At 39.9% G+C, this 27884-nt stretch overlaps 1 protein-coding gene across 2 annotated transcripts in view; it reads left to right on the top strand.

The window, feature by feature from the left end:
* eml6 (EMAP like 6) overlaps positions 1-27884 on the top strand; it is a 524201-nt gene that overhangs the window by 132489 nt on the left and 363828 nt on the right. For both annotated transcript variants that reach the window (XM_087991388.1, XM_043695965.2), the window contains exon 9: positions 12406-12662. In XM_087991388.1, the coding sequence (XP_087847514.1) occupies positions 12406-12662 (257 nt within the window). The remainder of the gene's footprint in view (positions 1-12405; positions 12663-27884) is intronic.

Here is a 27884-nt window from a genome sequence, read left to right on the forward strand (position 1 = left end):
TCTATGGAAAAGCTAGTGGAGACACAGGCAACTGAAGCAATACAGAAGATTTATCTGGGAATCTTCCCAGATTGTGTCTTAACGAGATCAGAGTCACAAGTTGAACGAGGAGAGATCAAAAGGCACAAATAAGGAAGCGCAAGTAGCATTATCAAAATACATTTTTTGATCAGATGAGCGGGACAGAACAAGAGCAAATAGATAAATATGCAAAATATCTTTAGCTCTGCTAAGGTTATTGAGTTGCAGCAGAAAGATTAAAATTTAAAATAGTTGTATGAAAAGGCATACACAGAGAAGGAGAGTGAATAAATCTATGTGTATTATTACTTAACAAATGATGTCTTAATGAGGAAATGGAGACCATCGCATATTCAAGCAGATGAGAAATGGGCAGAAGTTCATCAAATTGTTTTGCCAGTAGGGTATAGAAAGGAGGTGCTGCGAATGGCACATGAGCTGTCACTTAGAGGTCATTCAGGAGTAAGGAAAACACAGGCTAAAAAACAAAGACATTTTTACTGGCCTGGACTACACAAGGATGTAGTTGAATTTTGCAAGACAAATCATACATGTTAGTTAAATGGAAAACCACAGACAGTAATAAAACCTGCACCTTTTATACCTATTCCAACATTTGAAGAATCCTTCACAAGAGTCTTGATTGATTGCTTAGGTCTTCTACTCAAAACAAAAGGTGGGAATAAATATTTATTAGCAGTAATGGATGCATCAACTAGATTTCCCGAGGCAGTCACATTATGCAATATCACAGCAAAAAGGGTTGTAGAGGAATTAATCAATTTTTTTTTACTAGATACGGACTACCAATAAAGATCCAGTCAGATCAAGGGTCAAACTTCACATCCAAACTATTCAAGGAAGTTATGGATAACTTGGGAATAAAACAACTCAAATCTACTGGGTACCATCCAGAATCGAAATGAGTGCTAGAAAGTGATATCAAACACTAAAGACCATGTTGAGGGTTTATAGTGAGGACTATCCAAATGATTGAAATAAGGGAGTTCTGTTTGTGCTTTTTGCAATCAGAGATGCATTGAATGAATGGACCAAATTCAGACCATATGAATTATTTTTTGGGCATGAAGGAAGAGGGCTGTTAAAATTGATTAAGGAGAAATTAATGTCAGAATTGAGAGACCACCCATTTGGACTATATGTCAAATTTTAGAGAACAACTAAATAGAGCTGGGGAGTTTGCTGGACAGCATTTAAAAGTATTTAGCATACAATGGAACACGAAGTGGACAAGAAATCAAAAATTCACAATTTTGCCATTGGGATAAGGTATTGGTGTTACATCCCGTAATAGGTGAACCTTTAAAAGCAAGGTTTAGTGGACCTTATCAAATCAAGAGGAAATTGAGTGAGATGAACTACTTGTTAGGGGCTCCAGGCAGGAAGAAATTAGATTAGATTACATACAGTGTGGAAACAGGCCCTTCGGCCCAACAAGTCCACACCGCCCCGCCGAAGCGCAACCCACCCATACCCCTACCCCTACATCTACCCCTTACCTAACACTACGGGCAATTTAGCCTGGCCAATTCACCTGACCTGCACATCTTTGGACTGTGGGAGGAAACCGGAGCACCCGGAGGAAACCCACGCAGACACGGGGAGAACGTGCAAACTCCACACAGTCAGTCGCCTGAGGCGGGAATTGAACCCGGGTCTCTGGCGCTGTGAGGCAGCAGTGCTAACCACTGGGCCACCGTGCCGCCCAAATCTCTCAGCATGCTCAAAAGGTATTTTGACGGAGAAGGAAAGCAAGAGGAGGTGTTAATGGTTACAGCCCAGAAGAAAGAACCAAGTTCAGACGATTCTGAATTGGACATTCCTCAAATCAAATTGGACAATGAGGAAATTGTCAAAAATTGGGATAAATTATTGAGTTACCTTCCACAAGAAAATTGAAATGACCTGAAAGAATTATTACTATCACATGAGGAGATATATGGAAATAAACTGGGAAGTACTAACCTAATTGTGCAAGATGAAAATATAGGAGATGCTGTTCTGATTAAACAACATCCTTATAGGATGTCTCAAGTTGGCACAGATTCAGAAGGAGTTAAACGCATGCTCCAAGATAGCATAATCAAAGTGAGTTACAGTGACTGCAGCTCACCCACAGTCATGGTGCCAGAGCCAGATGGTACCCAACAGTTATGTGTGGACTATCGCAAAGTCAGTGCAGTTACAAAGACTGATTTTGAGCACTGTGTTGAAAATGTGAGAAAGAAACTTACATTTCTAAGCTGAACTTGCTCAGAGGCAACTGGCAAGTACTTCGTCAGGGAGGCTTTCGTAACACCTAATGGACCATATCAGTTCAGAGTCGTGCTATTTGCTATGAAAAATGCTCCAGCCACATTTTGGAGACAAATTAATAATGTCATTGCCAGATACCCAATTGCGTGGTGTATATTGATGACCTGGTGATTTTTAGTCACTCATGGAAGGAACATTTACAGCATTTATCGGACTTGTTCATTTGTCTTCGGAAGGTAGGCTCGGTGGTAAACCTAGCTAAAAGTGAGTTTGCCAAAGCCCAAGTCACCTTCCTGGGCCATGTTATTGGACATGAACCAATGGTCCCAAACGAATGCAAAAATGAAAGTAATTGGGGAATTTCCCACACTATTAATGAAAAGAGCAATTCTACGATTCCTGGGATTGAGTGGATTTTACCAAAAGTTTGTGCTGAATTTTAGCGGTGTGGCTGCTCCACTCACTGAATTGTTAAAAAAGGGCAAGAAGTTTCAATGGATAGCAGACTGTCAAAAGGCATTTGACAGCCTAAAAACTGTATTAACCACTGCCCCAGTATTAGCCACATCAGATTACATGAAGCCTTTCAAAGTGGCTATTGATGCCGGTGATGGGGTTGGTCAGTGTGGTGCTCCTACAGGAGGTTGACGAGGGGACAGAAAAACCCATCAGGTATTTTTCCAGGAAGTTGAACATTCATCAACAGAAATACTCGACAGTTGAGAAAGAGAGTTTGAGCTTGGTGTTGGCATTACAACACTTCAATGTTTATATTACCAGCAACACATCTGAGACAATTGTATACACTGACCATAACCTATTAACATTTGTGGAGAAAATGCCAGACTGTTTAGATGGCGCTTGTTGTTGTAGCCATTTAATTTCACAATTGTGCATTTGGCAGGTCGCAAAACCATGATTGCTGATGCGTTGTCAAGACTCGAATGAGATATGAAGGTGTTTGGTGGCGGGTGTGCCACGACCTGAATTCGAATGTGGTTGTGCATGTTTGCATGTGTCTAGTCAGTGTAGTGTATATGTGTGTGTTTTTTTTGAGGAATTTTGAAAATAAAGCCGTCTTTTTTAAGGGGGAGCGATGTGTCACAAAACTGGTCATTTTTTCTAAAAGCTGTTCCTTTTTTCAAGGATACTGTATCCTTGGCTTTTTCAGAGAGGTCATAAAACAGTCCGGGCTTTGAAATGACTGGTTTGGTACAGAGATGAAAGGATTTACTGAGAGGCCTTTTTGTTTATACGTAAACAGATGGGACTTTAGGCCAAAGCTTTTGTGTTTTAGAAGTGGCCTGTATAATGAAAGTGGAGTGATCAGTCCTAAAAGCTGAAGACTTGTTTGAGTCAGTGCAGCAGAAGCTGTGTGGAAACAGGCTGATAAAGTCTCTCTCCTTCTGCCCTTCTAACTTCGACCTGTTAGTCTTTGTTTAATTTTTGCTCTGTGTTTAAGGAGTTTGTTTATTGGGACTGTTGCAGCATAATTTAAGTCTAGTTTGGATATTTTGTGGGTATTCTTTATTCTTTTTTTGTCTATTTTAAAACCTAGTTGTCAACCTAGCTAACTTAATCCAGGTAATTGTCACTGTACACTTACCGAAACAAATAGCAAAGTTACGGTCTGGGTTGCCTGCTTAAGAATGTTTTGAGTGGTCTGGCCTAGACCATAAAAATACCTATAACATGTACCAGCAGCTTACACAGCTAAGACACCGTGCATCAGCCAAATAACTATATTTCAAAGTTTGCAGCGAGAAGCCCTCAATCATGCCACAAGGTAATGTTTTTAATTGGGAGTCTGACCATAATCAGCCGAGAAAGCATCAATCTGCCATTTGGTTTCTTAGGGCGGTCAGATTCTTGGGAGAGGATCACAGCTAGACTTGCAGGTCTAGTGCAACCAGTCAAGGGATTAGCAGTAAGTCAGTTGGGGAGGTGCAATCAGGGGTCTGGTCAATTGTCAGTTGGGACTGTCATTCCAAGCCATTAAGGGGATTTGGGCAACAGTCAGTCCTGAGTATCTGTTCACTAAAAGTCAAAATGAGCTACAGGGCCACCATCGTGACAGAGTAGCATGCAGGGAGCAACAGGGAGCAACTCAATAAATGAAGATGGAAGACAAGAGTGCATTGGACAACGTGGATGGGTGGACAATCAATGGTCACCACCATCCTGGCTTCAATAGATGACTGCCCCAATACCTGAAGTGAATAGAAAAAGATTTTTCTTGCCTGCGGAGTCAGGCTCAACTTGTGACTGAATCATAGAACCCCTACAGTGTGGAAACATGCCCTTTAGCCCAACAGGTCCACACCAACCCTCTGAAGAGTAACCCACCCAGACCCACTCCCCTATATTTACTCCTGACTAATGAACTTAACCTACACATCCCTGAACATCACATCTTTGGACTGTGGAAGGAAACCGGAGCACCTGGAAGAAATCCACGCAGTCATGGAGAGAATATGCAAACTCCACACAGACCGTCGCACAAGGCTGGAATCAAACCTGGGTTCCTGGTGCTGTGAGGCAGCAGTGCTAACCACTGTGCTGCTCCAATGAGGCCCTTTAGGGAACAGTTGCATGAATTAGGCAGGACGGGTTAAAGACATCAGTAATCATAGAACCCTGTATGTGAAAAGTATGCAGTGATCAACTATGTGGGATACAATCCTGGCCACTGGTAATCTTAATCATGTCATTTACCATTACAAATTGATCATTGCTATTTCTGTGAAACAGAAATAATTACAGTAGCTTTAGGAGCATCACTGTAGGTGTAATTTGCAAGGTCAATCAGCATGGAACAGATTTCTTCACACCTTGGATTATAAATATTTGTCAGCATTGTCTTATATTCAATGTAGCCTTTCTTGGTTAATGTGGGCGGCATGGGGTGGTGGGACAAGATTTCAGTTATCCTACTGCACTTGCAATCTCCTCCTGTATTTGAGTGACATGGCTTTTGTGATCATAATAAGATACACTATGCCAACAATCAATGTATAGGCCATCCAGGTCAGAGCCTTCCATGTCTGATTCTATTAAGATCTATGCAAAACTGTCATTTGCGTATGATATGAATATTTGCTACATGCATTACTGAGAACATCTTGTTTCTGGGGGTATTCCTGAAATTGTTTGATTAGAAATGTGATTAGTGGATCTGACCATGCTGGTATTGTTGCTAGACAAGTAATCCAGATACTCTGGCAAATTTGGGATTTGCACCCCTCCATGGAAGTTTGAATTCAGTTTGAATTAGAAGTCTAATGATGACCATGAGGCCATTGTTTGTTGAAGAAATCTATCTGGTTCGCTACTATCCCTTTTTAGGGAAAGTAATTACCATCCTTTATTGGTTTGTTTGAACTCTGAACCCCACGTGGTTGTGCTGAAGTCAGTCATCACAGCTCCAAGAGTTCCTGAAGGTAGATATTTTCTAATTAATCTGTTCAAAGATGTTATGACACATCTGGAGCAGTTGGGACTTGATTCCGGGCTTCCTGGCTCAGAGGTGGAGATACTACCACTGCATCACAAGGTCCCAAAGTTCCTGAGGGTAGTGTCCTCACCCCATTAAGTATCACAGTGGTCATTTATGCCTGAAGCCAAAGGACGTAGGTAGAGTTCTAAGTGAATACATTGCGTCGGTGCTCACTAGTGAGAGGGATGACGTGGGTATAGAGTTCAGGGAGAAGGGCTATGTTATGATTAAAGAAATCAGCACAGAGAGTGAAGATTCTGAGTGATTGGCAAGCTTAAAAGTACATAACTCTCCAGGACCAGATGAAGTGTATCCCAAGATGTTGATTGAGGCAAGAGAGAAAATAGTAGCAGTGTTATCAATAATTTTGAATACCTCCCTGGCCACAGAACGGACACTAGAAGAATGGAGGACATCTATTGTGGTTCTGTTATTCAAGAAAGGAACATGAGATAAACCTGGAAACTACAGGCTGAACAGACTACCTTTAGTGGTTGGGAAATTATTGATTGCAATTCAGAGGGACAGAATTAATCTGCACTTGGAGATTAATCATGAATCATCAGCATGCTTTTGTTAAGGGGAGAGGTCAGGTCTGACCAACCTTATTGAATTTTTCATAGTGGTAACTGGGTGTGTAGATCAGTGTAGTGTATTTTACTTGAATTTCAACAACACATTTGTTAAGGTTTCTAATGGGAGACTGAAAATGAAGCTAATGAGATCCAAGGAAGTTTGACTAATTGGATACAGAATTGGCTGAGTGACATGAAGAAGAGGGTAATAGTTGATTTTTCTTTGACTGAACATCTGTATCTAGTGGGGTTCTGCAGAGATCACTTGAGGCCATTACTGTTAGACTTAACTGTAGGAGACAAAGACAGAACCCACCCCCCGGTCCGCATCTTCCACCCCACCAACCTCTGCATAAACCGCATCATCCTCTGACACTTGCATCACCTACGAATGTACCCCACCACCAGGGATGTATTTCCCTCCCCACCCTTACCTGCTTACTGCAAAAACCATTCGCTCCGTGACTACCTAGTCAGGACCACGCCCCCCCAACAACCCACCCTCCCCTCCTGGCACCTTATCCTGCTACCGCAGGAATTGCAAAATCTGCACCTCCCACATCACCTCATTCAAGGCCTCAAAGGAGACTTCCACATTCATCAAAGTTTCATCTGCACTTCCACAAATGTCATTTATTGCATCCGTTGCTCCCAATGTGGTCTCCTTTACATTGGGGAGTCTAGACGCCTTCTCACAAAGTGCTTCAGGGAACATCTCCTAGACACCCACACCAATCAACCCCACCGTCCTGTGGCCAAACATTTCAACTCCCCCTCCACTCTGCCAAGGACATACAGGTCTTGGGGCTCCTCACTGCCACTCCTTCACCACCTGACACCTGGAGGAAGAACGCCTCATCTTCCGCCTCAGAACCCTTCAACCCCAGGGCATCAATGTGGACTTCACCAGTTTCCTCATTTCCCCTCCCCCCACCTTGCCCAAGTTCCAACTTCCAGCTCAACACCATCCTCATTTCCTGTCCCACCTGTCAATCTTCCTTCGCACCTATCCGCTCCACCCTCCTCTCCGACCAATCACCTTTACCCCTTCCTCCATCCACTTATTACACTCCCAGCTACCTTCTCCCCAGCCCCACCCCCTCCCATTTATCTCTCTGCACCCCCGAGGCTTCCAGCCTCATTCCTGATGAAGGACTCCTGCCTGAAACATCGATTTACCTGCCGCTCGGATGCTACCTGACCTGCAGTGCATTTCCAGCACCACTATAATCTTGACTTAAATGTAGGAGAGCTGAAAATGTGTTGCTGGAAAAGCCCTTCTTCAAACTCATGCCCGAAACGTCGATTCTCCTGCTCCTTGGATGCTGCCTGACCTGCTGTGCTTTTCCAGCAACACATTTTCAGCTCTGATCTCCAGCATCTGCAGTCCTCACTTTCTCCTTAAATGTAGGAGAGTTGATCAATATGCTGTGGATGATATGAAAATTGGTGGTGTGGTAAATAGGAGGTTAGCCTTAGAATACAAAAGGATATAGATGCCTGATCAGTGGGAAATGAAATTCAATTCAGATAAATGTGATGTGATGCACCTGGGCAGGATGAACAAGGCAGACAAAGGAATACATGATAAATGGTAGAAACACTGAGGATCAGACGGACGTTGATGTGCATGTCCACCTGTTCCTTATGGTTTTGGGATAATTACTTAAAGTGGTTAGGAAGGGATATGGAATACTTGTCTTTATTGGGGAGGCATAGAGTTTAGGAACAGGGAGGTGATGCTGGAAATCTAGCTATAGCTTAACTAATGTTTCATGGAGTATTGTACAGTTCTGGATTCCACATATAGGAGGGATTTGATTGCACTGGAGAGAGTACAGAGGAGGTTTACCAGGATTTGCTTAGCCTGGAGAGTTTTAGTTATGAAAAGATCGCGGATAGACTAGTGTTATTTTCCTTAGAGCGGCAGAGGCTGAAGGGGAGGGACATGATTGAGATGTATAAACAGGAAGATACCTTTCTACTTGGTGGAAGGATCAATGACCGGGAGCACACCTTTAAAGTAGGGGCAGGAGGTTTAGAAGGTGTGTGAAAGAGTTCTTCCTCACACAGAGTGGTGTGAATCTGGAACTCGCTGACTATAAGGGTGCTAAGGTAGAAACCCTCACAAAAACGTTTAGTATTTAGATGTTCCAATGTGACGCCAAGGCATACAAGGCTTTGGGCAAGTGCTGGAAAATTGGACTACAATAATTAGTCTTTGGCCAGTGCAGATTTTATTTGCAAAGGACCTTTGCTGTGCTGCAGACCTCTTGTTCTTGCTTAAAGTCTGAAATGTAGATGTTAGCTGATGACTACACGATGTTTGCAACTTCTCTGATATTGATATAATCCATGTCCAAATGCAGCTAAAGCTGGACATAAATGGACTTGGGCTGACAAGTAGCAATTAACATTCTTGCCAGGCAGCGACCATATCCAAGAGAAATTAACCAATGCCCATGGCATTCAATGCCATTAACATCAAGGAATACCCAGCTATCAACATACTGGGTGTTACCATTGACCAGATACTGAACTGGGCTATCCATGTAAGTACATTGGCTACTAGAGCAGGTCAGAGGCTAGGAGTCCTGTTTCCCAAAGCCTGTCCACATATACAAGGCACAAATCATGAATGTGATGAAAATCTCTCCATTAAACTGGATGAGTGCAGATACAACAACACTCAAGAAGATTGACACCATCAAGGGCATAGCAGCTGTTTGATTTACACCAAACCATCTGCAAACTTGATGCCCATATCCTTGAATTCTTGGGTTCCCGTTTCACTTTAATTTTTGGATGTCTCATTAGGAGGTTATTTGGAGACCAGGGCTACCATTTAAAAATGTGGCTTCCTCAGTGATGCAACACTCTGTCTGAATCTAAGTATAGATTCAATGCAGATCATTCTTCTGCTAGGACTTGGAGGTGCCGATGTTGGACTGGGAAGCCCATTGTCTATTTGACTATGGTCCTAGCAGAGAATGTTAAAAATCACACAACACCAGGTTATAGTCCAACAGGTTTATTTGGAAGCAGTAGCTTTTGGAGCGCTGCTCCTTCATCAGGTGGTTGTGGAGGTTAAGATCATGCTCACAGAAGTAAATGAGCAAAATAAAATGTAATTCTGCAAAAACAAATTCACCCCATAATTACATTTTACTTTGCTCAAAAACTGCATGAATCCATGTTAAACCATGTAAAACTATAAAAAGGGTTTGTCAGTCTGACATAGCATTGGGATACACTCAGACTTCACACCTCTTGTTTAAAAACCTGAGCTATCTTGAGAATGTAAGTTAAAAGAAGTTCTTTGGATTTATATATCAAAGAACAGAAACCAGCATATCCTATTAGAAAGGATGAAAGTTTTAATCTGAGATTGTTTACTGTATCACATCTCCATGACACTGGATTCCTTTGGCTATAAAGTTGACATTTTACCACTTTTTGAAGACTTTCCAACATGTGAGCTTGATCTTAATCTCCACAATCAACTGATGAAGGAGCGGTGCTCCAAAAGCTAGTGCTTCAAAATAAACCTGTTGGATTATAACCTGGTGTTGTGTGATTTTTAACATTCTCTGCTAGGACCATAGTCAAATAGACAATGGGCTTCTTGAAAATAAGATTCTGATTCTTGGATCAGTCTGAGAGAGCTTTGCTATGAACAATTGGAGCAGGCAAGGGGTGAATGTGATGGACATTGGAAGAATGGCGGCAATATCCTGAGAGGGAAGACAGAAGACATTGAACAGGAGGAACATCACCTCCTTCGTTGCGATAGAACCTTGTAGCATTGGGCTTGACAAGGAAGATGGGATTTAGTTAACATTACATCCAAAGGATCTGAACTAGCTGTAGTGATCATTCCTTGACTGTAAATTTGTTGCTTCTTGAAGGGACTGCTTGTTTATGCTCCAAGTTTTTTTTGCTTTTCATGCTGTTCAATACAAGTTGACATTTTACCACTTTTTGAAGACTTTCCAACATGTGAAGAATCCCACACTGAATAATGACAAGATATTAGACTTGGCATTGGGGCAAGAGTAGCACTCCCTGAGATGAGATTATTAAATGGTATGGTGTTATATCTGGGTGTAGCTTCATTCTTGTAGCTGCAGTTGCTGACAGATGATGTAAGGTAGCAGTGCACTTACAAATAATATTTTGTTTCTAATGAAGTATCACATATGCCAATTATATGCCTTCAGATACTGTTCTTTTTCGATTCCCTCCCATTATATGTACTGTGAGAAGTTGTTCATGACTAGCAGCAATTGGCAGCTAAGCAATCCCAGAAGAACCCTGATTGGCTAGTACTTCTGCCATTGGTGATTACAAGATAGCTTGAGTGGAGTGCCATAAGAGGTGTGGTGCATACATAATAAGGTGAGAGCAGATTATTTCATGAGAACACAAGAGTTCATGAAAAGAAGCCTTCCGTGAAATTTCTCAGTTTCCTTTGGTAAAGTTTAGCCCTACTTATTTTCCTTGGGCTTTGAAAATTCAGTGTCTTTATTCAAGGAGTAAGTTAGAAATTAAATATACTTTATGCATTTTTTCTTCAGCTTGATATACTTAAATTAAGCATGGATAACCTGTTTAAATGTTGAATTTAAAAGAAACCTATTCCAGTTCATCTGACCTACATTCCAATAATTTCAAGCAGCACAAAGCTGAAATACTGTAACATGGAGAGAAACAATTTGAGTATCCACTCAGAAAAGTGAACAATAAAATGTTTCAACTTGTATATGAACTAAAAGACTATCAAAGATAGGGCAGATGTGTATTTGAGCCAACTAGGTAGAGCATGGATTGAACAAAAAGGAAAAATAAACAAAGGGCCACATCGGTTCATAGTGCAGAACCAGGGCCAAAACTGGATGAGGAAGATAATTAGACAGAGCACAGAGGATATCTGAAGTTTCAGGAGTGGTACAAGACTGACTGACAGTATAAGGCATGAAGAATGAAATAAGACAAAATGTCCAGGGGACCCAAGGTGCTGAAACACTATATTTGCCAGGAAGCTTGCAGTCTGACAAGTTTCTATAGTGGTTCTCATTAAAAATGTAGACAAAATCATTTTTAATGAAGTGGTATTGCAGGAATTTTCTGAGATTCTAGATTTAGTTGTTTTGATCCCAACTGATGTTGCTGGACAAGTGAGATCTTAGAATAAGAGCTGGCTTGATAGACTACATTTTGGCTTTAACAAGGTGGTGGTCTTTTACTGAACAGCACACACTCAATGCTTCAGATTGGAATTTCACCACAATAGTTAATCACACAAAAGAAATGTAGTTAAAATAGTTTAAAAGAAATCCTGTTTCAAAACTAAAAATGCTATCCCACTAATCCCAACAGCATCCCATTCAGTACTGAAATATCAGAGAGAATTCTCTTCTCATATCACATAGGATTTGACTTAGCTGTGGCTTAACTTCCCAGTCATGAGAAGCTCATCCTCTTCCTTGATTCATCATGTAACCAAGGTTAAATTTTCTGAGCTTCAAACAAGTCCCTCAGCATTTTAACCAAACACATCTGGTCTGTAAACTTCAATTAAACTCCATGACACAGAGGTAACCTCATTTAAAATTGTTTTAAAAATTAGCCTTATTCCAAAGAGCAATTTTGTATATCCAGCTTCAGTTAAGAAATTTCCGGAACTGCTCAATATGGGCCTTAGCACAAGCCCACATTTCCTGAATCTTTTCGGAAAGCTAAATGCTGTACTTTGTGTGCTCAAATTTTCTCTGCCTTGATTAAATGGTAAATAAAATTCATTTTTCATTTCAAATACTTTAAAGATTGCAAAACAGCAGCAGTATGTTTCCTTCCTTGTATTCAGAAGCAAAAAACAATGCTGACTTCTTTTTCTTCAAGAGATTTATAATGTCATTTTGACTAATATCCACTCTCACAGTATGGATAAAATATTTGAGGATCTTTATTTTAGCACAACAATGATACTGTGTCTATCAATTGGGAAAACTGTGCTACTTTTTATCACGTTCACAGAGATATGACGGAAGTGGTCCACATTAAAGACCGAAAGGAGGTAATTCATGAAATGAAATATTCTCCAGATGGATCTTACCTTGCTGTAGGTTCAAATGATGGTCTGGTTGACATCTACGCAGTTTCACAACGATACAAGAAAGTTGGAGAATGCAGCAAATCATCAAGTTTTATTACACACATTGACTGGTCTCTTGATAGTAAACATTTACAGGTCAATGATGGTGCTGGAGAAAGACTATTTTACAAAATGCCATGTAAGTACTGATCTTTTTCTCCCTTATTTGGAAATGCATGCCTTCATCTATGTCATGTTATAATTCTTTCATTTCTGTATGGTCATAGTAAAGCTGCTCATGAAAACAATAAGTGGATATTGACCTATTAAATACAGTTTCAAATGATTCGTGCAATTCTTATTAGAGAAAAATTACATTTATAGTTTCGACCAAATTGTGCAAGTGTATTTGCATATTTGCAAAGACAAGGTGCCACTGGCAACTTCCTGCATACTCACCATTACATGAACCAGTTACTGTTGATGATGCTGGCTTGTCCTCTGCCTATCTGAAGTAGCTGATCATGGATGACCAAGACATAAGCTGATGTCAATCGTTAATGCGTTGTAAGAATATCAAGAATGGATAGTAAATATGTAAACACTATTTAGGCATTCCAGAGATTAACTTTTAATTTTGTCCCTTGTTACTCATACACCCCTCAGCAGAAAGTCTTTCTTGGTCCTCTCATATGTTGTTGGTTCCAATGTGGACCATGAAAGGCAGATTCTTCCCCTCCTGTTCCAAGTTCAATTCCAGGCTTGAGGAGATCTTCATAATCCTGGTAATGGACAAGCAACATTGCCTTTTGGGACTTGTGTGTTCTGCTGCAAAGAACAATGTCTGTCTGTTTAACTATACTGTCCTTCATTATTGCATCAAGTTAACTTTTTTTCCATCTCCCACAAAAAACCTTGAATATCCCTGGATTGTTGAACTGTGGTCAGTTTACATCTCTTCCCTTCAGTTGCTAGTCTTGTCTACACAAGCTGACTAAAGTTGAATCTGCTGGACAATGCAGGCGTTAAGATTCGAGGTGTGGTGCTAGAAAAGCACAGCAGGTCAGGCAGCATCCGAGGAGCAGGAGAATCAAACTTACAGGCAAGAGCGGCCTCATTTCTGATGAAGGATTCTTGCCCGAAATGTCAATTCTCCTGCTTCTCTGATGCTGCCTAACCTGCTGTGCTTTTCTAGCACCACACTCTCAACTCTGATCTCCAGCATCTGCAGTTCTCACTTTCTCCTCATGCAGGGGCTAAGACTGTTTCAACCTTATAGACTCCCAGATCTGCAATGCCTATATTCTCATCCTCCTGGCTTTGGTTCTAGGCCAAATCTATATTACCATACCTAGAGATGTAAATGCCTTCTGGAGTAAAATGCCCAGGTAATTTCCTCCCTTGCCTGTTTAAAGGTTGGGTTCTTGCTCATCACCTCCTAAATTGATATTTGTTAAGCAGCAGACAGTTAACACAGGTATGATTACAATGGATTACTTGGGTGTTCACCACATTATAGTACTGTACATCACTTGGCTATTATTTAATTGTTTTTATTTAAATATTTGCTTGGTCGTGTATAACTTAAACACTTAAAAAGAGTAAAGAAGTTGAAGCTTTTCATCTTACACTCATCAGAATTAAGATGAAAGAAACCAGATTTGAATAAATAACATTAATTTAAACAAAGTGAGGGGCTAATTGGGAGGGCCATTTTTGGCGCGGTGATGCAGCAGAAACAGTTAACTGTCAATCTTAATTCACAAACTATGCTATTGACTGTAATTTGTTTGGGAATTGCCATGGGAATGTAACAGAATTGAGAGATCCATGACAGCATTTCTTTGTGCTACCCCCATTTCTCCTTGCTACACCCACCTCCCACCCTCCAAACCTCCAATCAAAAGATGCAGTGTATATACAAATTTGTTCTGCCTAATGCAGGGTCCTGTTTGATGATATATGTAGCTTCTAGTGACCACAAATGTATCACACTGTAAGTCCAGCTAATGGTCTCAGATTGGTTTTGTATTCTGATTTTTTTTTTGGCACAGTCTGAATTATTTAAATGTTGTTCAGTAGCAGAATCTGATCTGATGTTGGTCTTAGTATTCTGAAGGCCTCACCATATAGTTGATGAATCATCTTCATTTTGAAATATCACCTTAAGGAAGCACTGAGGGACTCCAGTTGGAAGATTTCAATGTCCATCAAGAAGAATAACTCAGAAGCATAACTACTGACCAAGTTCACTACACCCTAAAGGTTGTTTTTGTTAAGTGGGTCTGTGTCAGGTGGTGAGGGAACCAACAGAAGGTAAATATCTCTTTGACCTCAATCTCACCAAGCTACCTGTTGCAGATGTGTCCTTTGATGACAGACCTTATCAGTACAAGTGATCACCACAGTCCTTTTGGTGATGTAATCTGACTTCACAGTCGACCTAAAGGCACAGGAGCAGGAGTTAGTCATTCAACTCATTGGGAGAAAGTGAGAACTGCAGATGCTGGAGATCAGAGCTGAAAATGTGTTGCTGGAAAAGCGCAGGTCAGGCAGCATCCAAGGAGCAGGAGAATTGACGTTTCGGATATGAGCCCTTCTTCAGGAATGAAGAAGGGCTCATGCCCGAAACATCGATTCTCCTGCTCCTTGGATGCTGCCTGACCTGCTGCACTTTTCCAGCAACACATTTTCAGCATTCAACTCATTGGGTCTGCTGTAACATTCAATAAGATCATGGCTGATTTGAATCATTAACTCCACTTGCCTATTTATTCTCCATAACTCTTAATTCACTTACAGATTACAAATCTGTCTCTTGGCCTTTAACATAGTAAATGACCCATGATATTTAGCCCTCCACAATAACGAATTCACTACCCACTGAGATGAAATTTCTCCTCATCTCTATCCTAACTGGGCAATTCCTTACTCTGAGATTATGCCCTCTAGTACTAGATCTTCCAAAAAGGGAAACAACCTCTCTGCATCTACCCTGTCAAGCTTGCTAAGAATTTTTGTGCATTTCATTAAGGACTCCTCATTCTTCTTAACTTCAATGAGTACAATACAACTTACTCACCCTTTCATAATATTTGAATTCACATAAGAACAGATTCAAGAACAGCTTCTTCCCCCATTATCAGACTTTTGAATGGACTTCTCAAATGTTGATGTTGATCTCTCTCTCTCTCTGTGCATCTTTTCTGCTGCTATAACATTGTATTCTGCACTCTGTTCTGCTACCCTGAAATACTTTGTATAGTGCAATCTGCCTGTATAGTATGCAAAACAACATTTTTCACTGTATCTCGGTACATTTACAATGATAAATCCAACTCAAACTCGTAAAGCAGTACCTCTGTACCTGTGTTCAACATGGTGAATCTTCTTTAGACTATCTCTAATGTCAACTAGGAGAAAGTGAGGACTGCAGATGCTGGAGATCAGAGCTGAAAAATGTGTTGCTGGAAAAGTGCAGCAGGTCAGGCAGCATCCAAGGAGCAGGAGAATCGACGTTACGGGCATAAGCCAGTACATCTTTCTTTGGATAAAGTCACAAATTGTTCAAAATTCCAGTTGTGGTTTAACCAGTGCCTTGTACAGATTTTTCATCCTTTTTTTAAAATACTCCAATTGCTTTGAAATACCAGACAACATTCCATTTGCCATCCCTATTACTTGCTGACTTTCTGTGCTTACATGTTGAGGTTTATGCATAAGGACTTCAAATTCCCTCTATGCTGCAACCTTTTACAATATACAGCTCTTCCATTCTTCCTGTCAAAAGTGCATAACCTCACATTTTCCCATGTTATATTCATCTGACAAGTTTTTGTCCACTTGTTTAATCTGCCTACATCTCTTTGTAGACTCTATTGTCCTCATAAATTGCCTTCCCACCTTTTTTTTAAATCCTTAATTTGGTTATATAGTATTTTGACTTCCTTCATCCAAATCATTTATTTATATTATAAGTAATCAAGGCCCCAGCATTGATTCCCTGTGGTTCTCCAATAGTTACAGTCTACTAGCCTGAAAATGTCCCCTATTATTGCATCTCTTTGTCTTCTGTTAGTCAGCCAGTTCTCCATCCATGTTAATATACTATCAAACGCTTTCTAGAAATCCAAATATACCCACTGCTACCCTGCTTGTTGCTTATTAATTCTGCTTGTTAATTTCTCAAAGAATGGGCATTATTGCCCCCCACCCCCTTTTTGTTTGAAGCCATGCTGACTCTGCTTGGTTATATTACGTATTAATAAATGCTGTAACATTAGATTATTTTATCACAGACTCTAATATTCCCCAATTACAGATATTTAGCCTTTTACCTGTTTTTCATCTTTTTAATAAAGCTGTTGGAGGATTGAAAAACTGTCATTTTTCCAGAATCTGAATATTCTTGGTTGACTACAACCAGTGCATCCATCATCTCTGCTACTGTTACTTATTAATATCCTAGAATGCATCCCATCAGATCCAGACAGCTTAACAGCCTTCAGCCTCATTAATTTCACGAATGGTATATGTTCTATTTATTCCCCCCACCACACCTTTGTTTTTTCCCATTTGATTTTGTATTGTTGGAATATTATTAGTATCTTTTCCTGTGAAGGTTGATGCAAAATATTTATTAAATTCCTCTGCCAGTTCTTGGTTCCCCATTATTATTTTCTTTCCCTCATTATCTAAGGATCTATGTTCATTTGAGCCTCTTTTTGATATATATGAAGTTCTTGCTGACTGTCTTGGTATTACTTGAAAATTTACTCTCAATGTTTGTTTTCTTCCGTTTTTTTGCTCATCTTTTTTTGGTTTTAAAACTCTCAATCCTCGAGCTTACCATTAATCTTTGATGCATTGCATTTTTTTTTACTTTCAATTGGTTGCTATCTTTGACTTCCATGGTTGGCTTATTCCTTTCCTCAAATCCTTCTTTCTTAGTGGAATATATCTTTATGGGCCAAGACCTATTTTCTTCAACTATCTTTGCTACTAAGCTTCTTTCCATTCAACTCCAGCTAACTCCACCATTATTCCTTTATAATTACCCTTATTTTGTTTAGTTGGATCTTTGACTCTGAAATCTCTATTAAACCTGCCTCCTTGCACATCACTAGGTCCAAAATAACTTGATCTACATTGTTCTAAGAAACTGTCTGGAACACCATTGAATTCTTCCTTTGCCAATGCAAGGAAAGGCTACCTCTGCCAATTTAACTTGCCCAATCTACATGACGATTAAAGTCACCAAACAAACGTTCATTTCAGGTTTGTTGTGTTGGAGAGGGATCTTAAAGAGTGGTTTGAGTCCCGTATACAGAAGCAAAAACTGATCTTTATTCTGAGCTCCTTGTTTATTATAGTGTGGAAGAAGTCTCTAGGATTTTTCCAATAAAGTATAAGATATTTATACATATCGTGTTACAATGGTTATGTACAATATTGACATCAGTGCTTGCCACGTCTTCTCTGGCCTAAACATTGAATCCTGTGAATACACGTTCACTCATGGACAGCTTTTTGGTCAACCCTAGGTCCTTCCATCATTGCCAGACTCCTTGGGCTCTTACAATATATTGTATTGACTACATTTTAAACACTAGTTGATTTGTTCCTTCCCAGACATCTGCCTGGGACATATATTTGCTTATTACTAATGACTTTTTAAATTCTGTTCGCAATTTATAATTCTGGGTAACCTTAGTTCAGAAGATTAGAAAAGGATGTTAATTTTGATCAATTGTTATAAAAGTTTGTAACATTAACTCTAATATAATGTTATTTATAAAGTTACACCTTATATTACAATCTTGTGACAAAGTTGACAATTTTAGAAGCAGCTTCCCTCTTACCCAACTTTAAAAATTCAAACACAGTTTCTCTGAGCAGCTGCCATTTACAACTTCTTCTGTTTGTATCCTGCAAAATGTTCTAAAACAGATGTTTGATACTAGAATGGATTTATTATCATTCCTTTAAACACTTTTCATACTAACTGTCTTTACTATTCAAATCCAAATGAAATTTATCACTTTTACAGCTTTAGCAAATCATTTTTTAAATAAAGCTTATTTAGATGCTTTAAGGTTCATGGGGACATGGCCTCTTCCTCTCCCTTCTCTTATCATTTTTCTCTGCCAATCTTCCCTTGTACTTTAGGCTGTTTGTTAGAAAACGGCTATTATTTATTTTCTCAAGGTCATGGTGACTGTATTTCCCAATTTTTTCAGCCCCCCTTTGTCTCTTGGTACTCTTACTAGATTTTGTTCTAACCTTCCTGATGGAATAAAGGTTTCTCCAAGGGTGTATATCGATACTAGTATCTGCATCCAAGGCTGACTGCCAACAGAAGTCTAATTAAATTTACCAATGTCTAATACATTTAAACTACTATTATTGTATGAATATATGTGTCTACTCTAAAATGTAATTATAATTATTTAAAATGCCTCATTTAAGGTAGGTCAAGCTTTCCCTTTCCACTTCATAATCAAATAGGACATTTAAAATCAGATGGTTTTCATCTGAGCTGCCTTATCAGAGCCTTACTGTCTGCATTCTAGCTCTATCTTACTAAGACTCAGAGGCATTTTGTTGTTTGTCAGTGAAGTCCATGATTTGAGCTCTATAAATGCTGCATCAGCTACAATTTCTTTGACCATCTCATGTCAGTTTGAAACAAACCCCACAAGAGGCCATTTTGTTACATTCAGCCATGGTCAGATGTAACGTGTCCGACCCTACAGTTACTGTTAGAGTCCCTTATACATGACTCCTACCAGTGTCTTTTTGCTCTTGCTATTTCTTATCTCCATCCACATGGATTCTAAACCATCTCATAGAGTCATAGAGTCATCTAGTCCAAAATCGTTTCTTGCTATCAATTATTACATCCAATATTAACAAAGCTGCCCCAACACCTTTCCTTCATACCTGCCCTTTTTAAAAAGTCATATACCCCTGAATATTTTACCCCCTGTTTTGATCTCCTTTGTAACCATGTCTATAAAGGCTACAAGATCATATCCATTTACCTCTCTTTGTGCTATTAATCAGTTTATTCTAAATACTACATGCATTCGAGTAAAAAACCATTAATTTTTGCTGTTTTACCATTTTTACTGAATTGCTGCTATGTTTGCACCATTTGTCCCCTATTGTCCCATTCTGGACACCACTGAGAATATTGTCAATCATTTAATGTAGCATTAGCATGCTAAATTTGGAAAATTCACATAGTTTTGCAATTCAAAGCAGATATCCGTGAACCACTGTCAGCCATAATTGTGTTCAATCACAATCTGTAATCCCAAAACCCAGCATATCCCCTGCTCTACCATGACAAGCAAAAGCCAAAGTATCAATTCTGATTCAAAAAAGTGAGCAGGAAGGCATGAAAGGAGCAGCACCAAGCAACCTGGTGAAGATATATCACAGAACTAGTTACATGCCAAGCAGCATCCAATAGACAGGCTAAGTGGCTCCACAAACCAACAGGTCAGAGTCTGCATTCCTGACATATCAACATAGTTGTGAATGTTGATGGACAATGGAAGAACAAACAGGATGAGAATTTCCACAATATGATTTTCAATGATGTGAGCCCAGCAAATCAGAAGGGATGGGCAATAAATGCTAGTCTAGCCATTAATGCCCATATGCCATAAGCCACATACTGGCAAATCCTGTCTTGATGTCAAGGACTGCTGCATTCATCGTGTATTTCTCCTGGAATTCAGCACTTTTGTTCATGTTTAGACGAAGACTGTAATCCTTTCAGGATCTGAGTGCCCTACCAAAAATCAAACTGGGCATTCCTTACCATGTTTTGCTAGTTAAATACTGCTTAATAGCACTATCAATGACACCCTCCATTACTTTACTGATGGCTGAGATTAAACTGGGTCTGTTACAAGCCAGATTGTTTCTTGTGGTAAGTCTTCAGCACTAAAGCTGGGATGTTGTCAGAGGCCACTCCTGAGACAAGCATTCAGAAATAGGATTGACCAAGGTTATTTAAAGACTCACCATCTGAAGTCATTTTGACTTAATCATGCACAGCAAAGTTAGTTGAGGGCTCTTGTGGTACAGTGGTACTGATTTTATCTCTGAGTTATGAGACCGGGTTTCAAGTCCCCCTGTCATAACATCGCTGAACAGGTTGATTTTAAAATATCCACAGTCACATTGTTTGAAGCTAATGCTGAGTTTCTGGAGACATTTGGAGGCTTCCGTTGACCACAAAGAGGTAAATTATGACATTGCCTAAATTTAGGATGCACGTTTGCTCACTGAGCTGTAGGTTTGATATCCAGACGTTTCATTATCTGGCTAGGTAACATCATCAGTGGCGACCTCCAAGTGAAGCGAAGCTGTTGTCTCCTGCTTTCTATTTATATCTTTCTCCTGAATGGGGTTCCTGGGGTTTGTGGTGATGTCATTTCCTGTTCGTTTTTTGAGGGGTTGATAGATGGCATCTAGATCTATGTGTTTGTTTATGGAGTCTGGCATGTCTTTGCTTAGCCTGTGGTGGGTTTTTTCATCCGTGTGTAGGGCTACGAGGGAGAGAGGGTCGTGTCTTTTTGTGGCTAGCTGGTGTTCGTGTATCCTGGTGGCTAACTTTCTTCCTGTTTGTCCTAGGTAGTGTTTGTGGCAGTCCTTGCATGGAATTTTGTAGATGATGTTGGTGTTGTCCATGGGTTGTACTGGGTCTTTTAAGTTTGTTAGTTTTTGTTTGAGAGTGTTGGTGGGTTTGTGTGCTACTAGGATTCCAAGGGATCTTATTAGCCTGGCTGTCATTTCTGAAACTTCTTTGATGTATGTCCCATTTCGACTGGGACAACACATCTATCCTGGGACAGACTAAGCAAAGACATGCCGGAGAATTCCTAGAGGCCTGGCACTCCAACCACAACGCCATAAACAAACACATAGATCTAGATGCCATCTATCAACCCCTCAGAAAACGAACAGGAAATGACATCACCACAAACCCCAGGAACCCCATCCAGGAGAAAGATATAAATAGAAAGCAGGATACAACAGCTTTGCTTCACTTGGAGGTCGTCACTGATGATGTTACCTAGCCAGATAATGAAACGTCTGAATATCAAGCCTACAGCTCAGCGAACAAACCTACACCCTAAACCTCAACCTGAGCTACAAACCTTCACAAACCTTGCAAAAAATTGCCTAAATGATGACATTGCTTCCCATAGTTATGAGGATGGTAGTTGCACTCCCATATCTGTTAAACCTCAGCAAGATGTGCTGAGCAGGCAGTTGTAAATGGAATTTCTTGTGTATTGAGCGGAGAATAAGGTTTCTTTTTAAAAAGGTACTCCCCTGAGATGCTCTTCTCACATTATCAGCATGTGCTGATGTTAATGCATGAGGAGAAATGCCTTTAGAGCCTTCATTAAAGAGGTGGTGACACCTCCTTGGAGCTGCAAATCAAGGCTGGGATTTCCTTCCCAGTGGCTGGGGGGTTCACCATCATCTCTTCTCTGCAATGGTAGTCCTTTTCAGCTGAGAGCAATGTGTTGTAATTTACAGTTCAGGACTATCTAGGAATGATAAAGGTATTCAACAGGAGAAGAGACATTCTCCTTTTCTGTTTAAGGAGGGATGACCAAGATGAAAGAATGCATGTGTTCATCAGGATGGCATTCTTCTGGATGGTTTTGAGCACCATTAAATTCATGTAAATTTGGCTTTTTGGGATACCATTCAAGGAGGAGCATTATCAAATTATCTGGAATATGTTTTCATACCACAGGTCATCCACCTTCTATCTACAGACATTTCTGCATTTTCTTCAGTGTTCACTCACTTTCCTAGTGGGAGATTCTTTTCAGCTGCTTCAATGCAGCAACAGTTTCTGTTCTCTGTCCTTAATACTGGGGTGGATTTCATGATCCAGATAATCTGCAGATGGTTTACATAGCTGTATTGTTAGGGTTCAGTTACGCCAAAAGTGCATTTTCGATATATTCTTTGGTAGTCAATGATGTTTATAATGGGAAAGTGGAGAAGTTATTAGAAAACTACAAGTGCCATCCACAGAACCGTCAGTCTGTTATCACTGATTTTTTAATCAAGGAGCTCCTCCATTTAGAGGTATAGTCAGGGACAGAAACATTAACTGAGTGATGTCAGATTTGCTATCAATGATATACTGTACTCAATTTCCTTTTCCATGGGGCATCTATACAACACATGTGACCACTTATCACACCGAGAAGTATAACATGAACAGTAAATCTAGAACTGAAGACCTCCTATCTTGACAGATAACGATTATCTAGTACATAAACAAACAGGCTCTGAATAGCCCAGGCAGATTATAAACTAACTTCTGGTGCCTGAATCACAAAATGACCCTTGCAACAAACTTTCATCCTGACAATTTAACAGGCAGTTGTCAGTTCAACTATATCAAGATATTCTATGGGTAGACTTCTGCATCACTACCTAGCATGTTACCATCTACTTTTTCAGTACGTTAAGAATTTCAGATTAGAAGCTGAATGACATTATCCTAAAAAATAAATTATATGTGATTCCTCCACTTCCCCTAATCCATTAGGGCAGCAAATGCAGTAGCAGGTATTGCCCATAGGTGTGCTAAACATCCCATAACAGATGCAGCTGGGAGGCCCTGTTTATATTTTCTTGCCAGATGAATATAATTTAAGATCAGAGAGCACCTAGACTACTACTTGCTCACCCTTTTGGTTCATGGGATGGAAACTTTTCCCCTAGCAACCATCCTTCTTACTTCTGTTTTTCCATTTAATCAATTTACTTCTACACACCAGTATTATGAAAACATCTGCTGGTGCCCAAAATCTCCCCTACAGAATTCCAAGTATTTCCATCATGTGTTTTATGCATTGGGAAAAGCATTTTTAAAATTGAAATGGGATGACTTCACATTCTGATTGTAAATTAATTCCTCAATAAATGCAAGTGTTATTTCTGAACTAGTGGTCCTAGCACCGAATCCAGAATCACATTATCTACTTTTAATGCCATTGCAAGAGAAGAAAACATATGGAACAAATCTACATCTGAGCTTTTTAGATGGTTTTATAAACTGTGGTTCTTTGATATCCTGAAATTAAACAATTTTAATTTATACAAAGGAGAAATCTCTCCAAACTGAGAGGTTACATTGTACATCATGTTTTAACAGATTTCAGATTAAGGTGTTTATTTGACCATAATACCATCATTTGCACAGGATATCAATTGGTTTGGATTTTGCAGTCAGCAGAAATGAATAATCCATAATACTTAGACTTGCTTAATACTTATTGCAGACTTTGGGCACTAGTACATGTGATTATTAGGGACCTAAAGGAGTCTGGCACTTCCTCTATAGGTGACCTGGGACCTACGTGTATAGGGCAAACAGTTGTTTATCTACTTTTACCATTCAGATTAAAAATTAGAATCAGTGACTAACCAAACATGTGTTTGGAACATTTAATTCACTGACAATATACAGAAAGACAAATGAGGAAAGAAAGACAGGATTAAGAAATTAATAACTGGATGGTTGGAAAAATATTGTCTGGTTCATTCCTTCAGTGAGTATTGATAGAAATAATAGTGAAGCTGTTGCAAACTCTAAACCAATATAAATTGTAAGTGTGAATCCTTTCCCACATTATAGTCCATCTGCTAAATATTTGCCCACTCCCTTCACCTATTTATTTCCAATATTCACTTCACAACTTGCCTTCCTTTCTATGTCATCAGCAAATTTACCAATCTTACATACAGCCCTTTCATCCACCTGTTGATGTAGAATGTAACTATTTGAGGCTCCAACAATGATGCACTTGTTAATCTTGCCAACTCAAAAAAAAGTATGCCTTTTCTATCTTTTCTTTTAGCTAACCAATCCTTTATCCATTTGAATACAATACTGCCTATATAATGAGCTCTTTTTCTAGGTAGTTACCTTTTGTTGTGGGATGTTATTAAATGCCTTCTGAAAATCTAAAAGCACCACATCCACAGAGTTTCTAAGTCTCTGCTATAATGTCCTTAATAGATTCTAGCATTTCCATTTTAATAAATGTGGACCAACTAGCCTGTAATGTCTTATTTTTGGAGTATCCTCTTGAATAGAGGATTTACAAAAAAAGTAGCAATCCATTTGGACATGTTGTGGCACACCTCTAGCAGGTGAGACTTGAACACTGATATTCTAGCCCAGAGATAGAGACAAATCAAGATGCATTTCAATTCCGATCTTAGCCTGTTAGTAAATTAGAACTCTCAACATATGTTATCCCTTGTTATTACTGACTTTGCATTCTCTATTTCCAGTCTGATGTGACCTTTCCAGAATCTAAGGAATTTTAGAAAATGAAATGTTTATACAATCTCAGCTGCTTCTTTTAAGGTCCTAGAATTAAGTGCATTAACTCCTTGGACTTGTCAGCTGTTTGTTCCAGGCATGGTCTATCTTCATTCTTCCAGAGCAAATCCAATCTAGCCACCCATATCTGGATGCAGTTTGTTTCAACACATGATTTAAAATGATCAAAAATGCTTACGAAACCAGTCATATTGCTCCCACTAGAATATTCAGACTTTGGTCAGGTGTAGAAAACATCCAAAAACACATGGAAGTGGACCAATAGAAATATAAGAAGAAGAAGAAGAAATTCATTAGTTAACCTGTTAAGTGGCCCTTGATTCCTTTTAAGTAGCAGTAATGAGAAGTCCTTCGTTCCATTTAACATCATCTCCAGCTGTGTGTCTTACTCTTTGCAGGCTGTGAATAGTCATGAGGCACTTGCGGGCAAATCTTGTTAACAAGTTGGTAACCTGCACATTTTCTGTTAAAAGATATCTTGGACCCCATTTTCATTTTATGTGGTTGCCTGACAGCTTAGGGAAAAAGCATACCATGACCGAATTTAATCATCTATAGCTTTCGTCTTCCCAATATTTATTTGGAGGAAATTTTTAGTACAGGACTGGATGTCAAGTAAAACATCTGACAACAGAGGCCACGTCAAGGTAGCCAGAGGTGAAGTGGAGCTACGTATTATTAGCATACATCTGCAACCTGCTGTAATTTTAATTATGTTACAAGCATACAAGTAAATTTTTTTTGAAAGGGGGGTGATGATGCAGGACCAGTATAAGGTCAATACTGGTGTTTCTCTGGTTATAACTGGATACTGTATACAGGTAACAGCAGTTCCACTCAGATGGATGACAGATGATGCTTTGCAGGAATATGGTCAATTCTAGCTGCCAAAGGCTGCAGAAATATTTAGAATGAAGGATAGTATGCCAAGTCATACTCATGAAAATTTCAGTGGAAAGCTAGTTGGAGAGGTTCAGACATGACGTTGTGGGAAAGATGGGTACAGATTTAGGAGGCGGCAGCACATTGAGAATCCTATAAAGGACATGAAGATTAGATATGGGTCTCTAGTTTTCAAGAACCTGAGGGAGATCATAGATATTTTTGAGATTCAGCTGAGATTTAAGTTTTGATACCTGTTTCTACATCAGGTTAATTTTGTGGTTACTACTGTCAATTCTGCATCAGCAGTTTATCTCTTCAAGGCCAGTACCTGATTTTGAGCCCACCACTAAGTCTTGAGAGTGCTATGCAGCTGTGGAAAACAAATGTAGTTTTGTCATGAAGGCTACTTATTTTTATTATTGTGTTCCTTCACAAGTAGCTCATTTTTGAGAATTTTGTGTTTAGTGTTGAAGAAACTGTTGATCAGTAAGGAGGCAATATTTGGAGCCTTAAAGGATGCTATGGAGGCAGAGTGCATTTGGGCTAAATGTGGGCTGATGATTGGAGTTTTCTGAAATGTGATGGTTGACTGCAGAGATGATAGCTCAGGTGGAGCTTGGTTTTAGAGGTGGTGTGGGGCAGGCAATGAGCACGACAGCATTGGCTGATCTCTGAGGAGGCAGTTCCAGAGCAGAACATGAAGCAGAGGCTCTTGATCAATTGTACAGTACGTAGCTTGAAGTTGTAGCTTGAGGAACATTTTGCATGGGCAGTTATGCAACAGAGGATCATAGTGGGGCTTGGAGAGAGTATTGACTGGTCATGAAGAAAGGTTGTAGCCAACAGAAGGGTGACTAGAAGTTGCTATTGATGGCCTATGGCATCTCATAGATTCCCAGATGTGAGCTTCTAAATTTGTTCAACTTTGTCCCATTTAGCATGGTGATGGTACTCTCCATTTTATTGTGAGGCATGATGATTGTGAAGACTCAGTGTGGAACACACAGGGTAATGCAATCCCACAACCAACTGATCAGATCTAAGCTCTGCACTCCTGCCATTTCCACTAGAGAACGGTGGTGGACAATTTTGAAAAGCTAAAGAAAGTGGAGGCACCACAAACATGCCAATCTATAAGGATTGTGCAGTAGTCATAGAATCTCTACAGTGCAGGTATAAGCTATTCAGTTCAACAAGCCTGCACTGTGACCCTTGAAAGAACATCCTATCCTATCCTCATAATCCCACATTTACTATAGTTAACCCACTTAGCCTGCACACTACAGATAGACAAGCAGAAGGCTGGAAGAACACAGCAAGCCAGACAGCATCAGGAGGTGGAGAAGTCAATGTTGCAGGTGTAACCCTTCTTCATGACACTACAGGGCAATTTAGCATGACCAATCCACATAACATGCACATTTTTTGACTCTGGAAGGAAACTGGAGCATCCGAGGAAATCCACACATATATGGGGAGAACGTATGAATTCCATACGATCACCCAAGGCTGGAATTGAACCTATGTCTCTGGCACTGAGGCAGCAGTGCTAACCACTGAGCCACCATGCTGTCCTCTAAATTGGTAGTCACTTCTAACAATATTGTCAAGGATAGATGCATCTGTGACCAGTAGATTGGGGAAAATGATGATCAAGTGGATTTTTCTCCCTCTTGTTGATTTCCTCACCATCTGCCACAGTTCAAGTCTAGTAGCTATGTCTTTTCAGATGAGGCAAGATCAATTTGTAATGGTGTTACTGAGCCACACTCAGTGTTGATATTACTGTCCCCCATCTTTAGTTCATTCTGTGTCCTTGCCACCCTCTATGCTTCCATCAAGTGGTGTTCAATATGATGGAGTACTGATTCAGTACATTTGAGCTTAAGAAGTGGTAATCAGCTGGGGAGTTTTGCCTATGTGTGACCTGTTACTATGAGACTTCTTGGGTCTAGAGTGAATGTTGTTGAGGACTCACAGAGGAACTCTCTCTTTCCTGTCTGGTTATCACTGTGCTACCACTTCTAGTGGGTCTGTCTTGCTGCTAAGATGAGTCATACCCAGGGATGGTGATGGTGGGGTGTGGGGCATTGTCTGTAGCATATTATTTCATGAGTCTGACAGTCAGGCTGT

The sequence above is a fragment of the Chiloscyllium plagiosum genome, unplaced genomic scaffold (genome assembly GCF_037043375.1).
Source record: "Chiloscyllium plagiosum isolate Xiang-an unplaced genomic scaffold, Cpla_swu_hap1 HiC_scaffold_10, whole genome shotgun sequence".
NCBI classification, from domain to species: Eukaryota; Metazoa; Chordata; class Chondrichthyes; order Orectolobiformes; family Hemiscylliidae; genus Chiloscyllium; species Chiloscyllium plagiosum.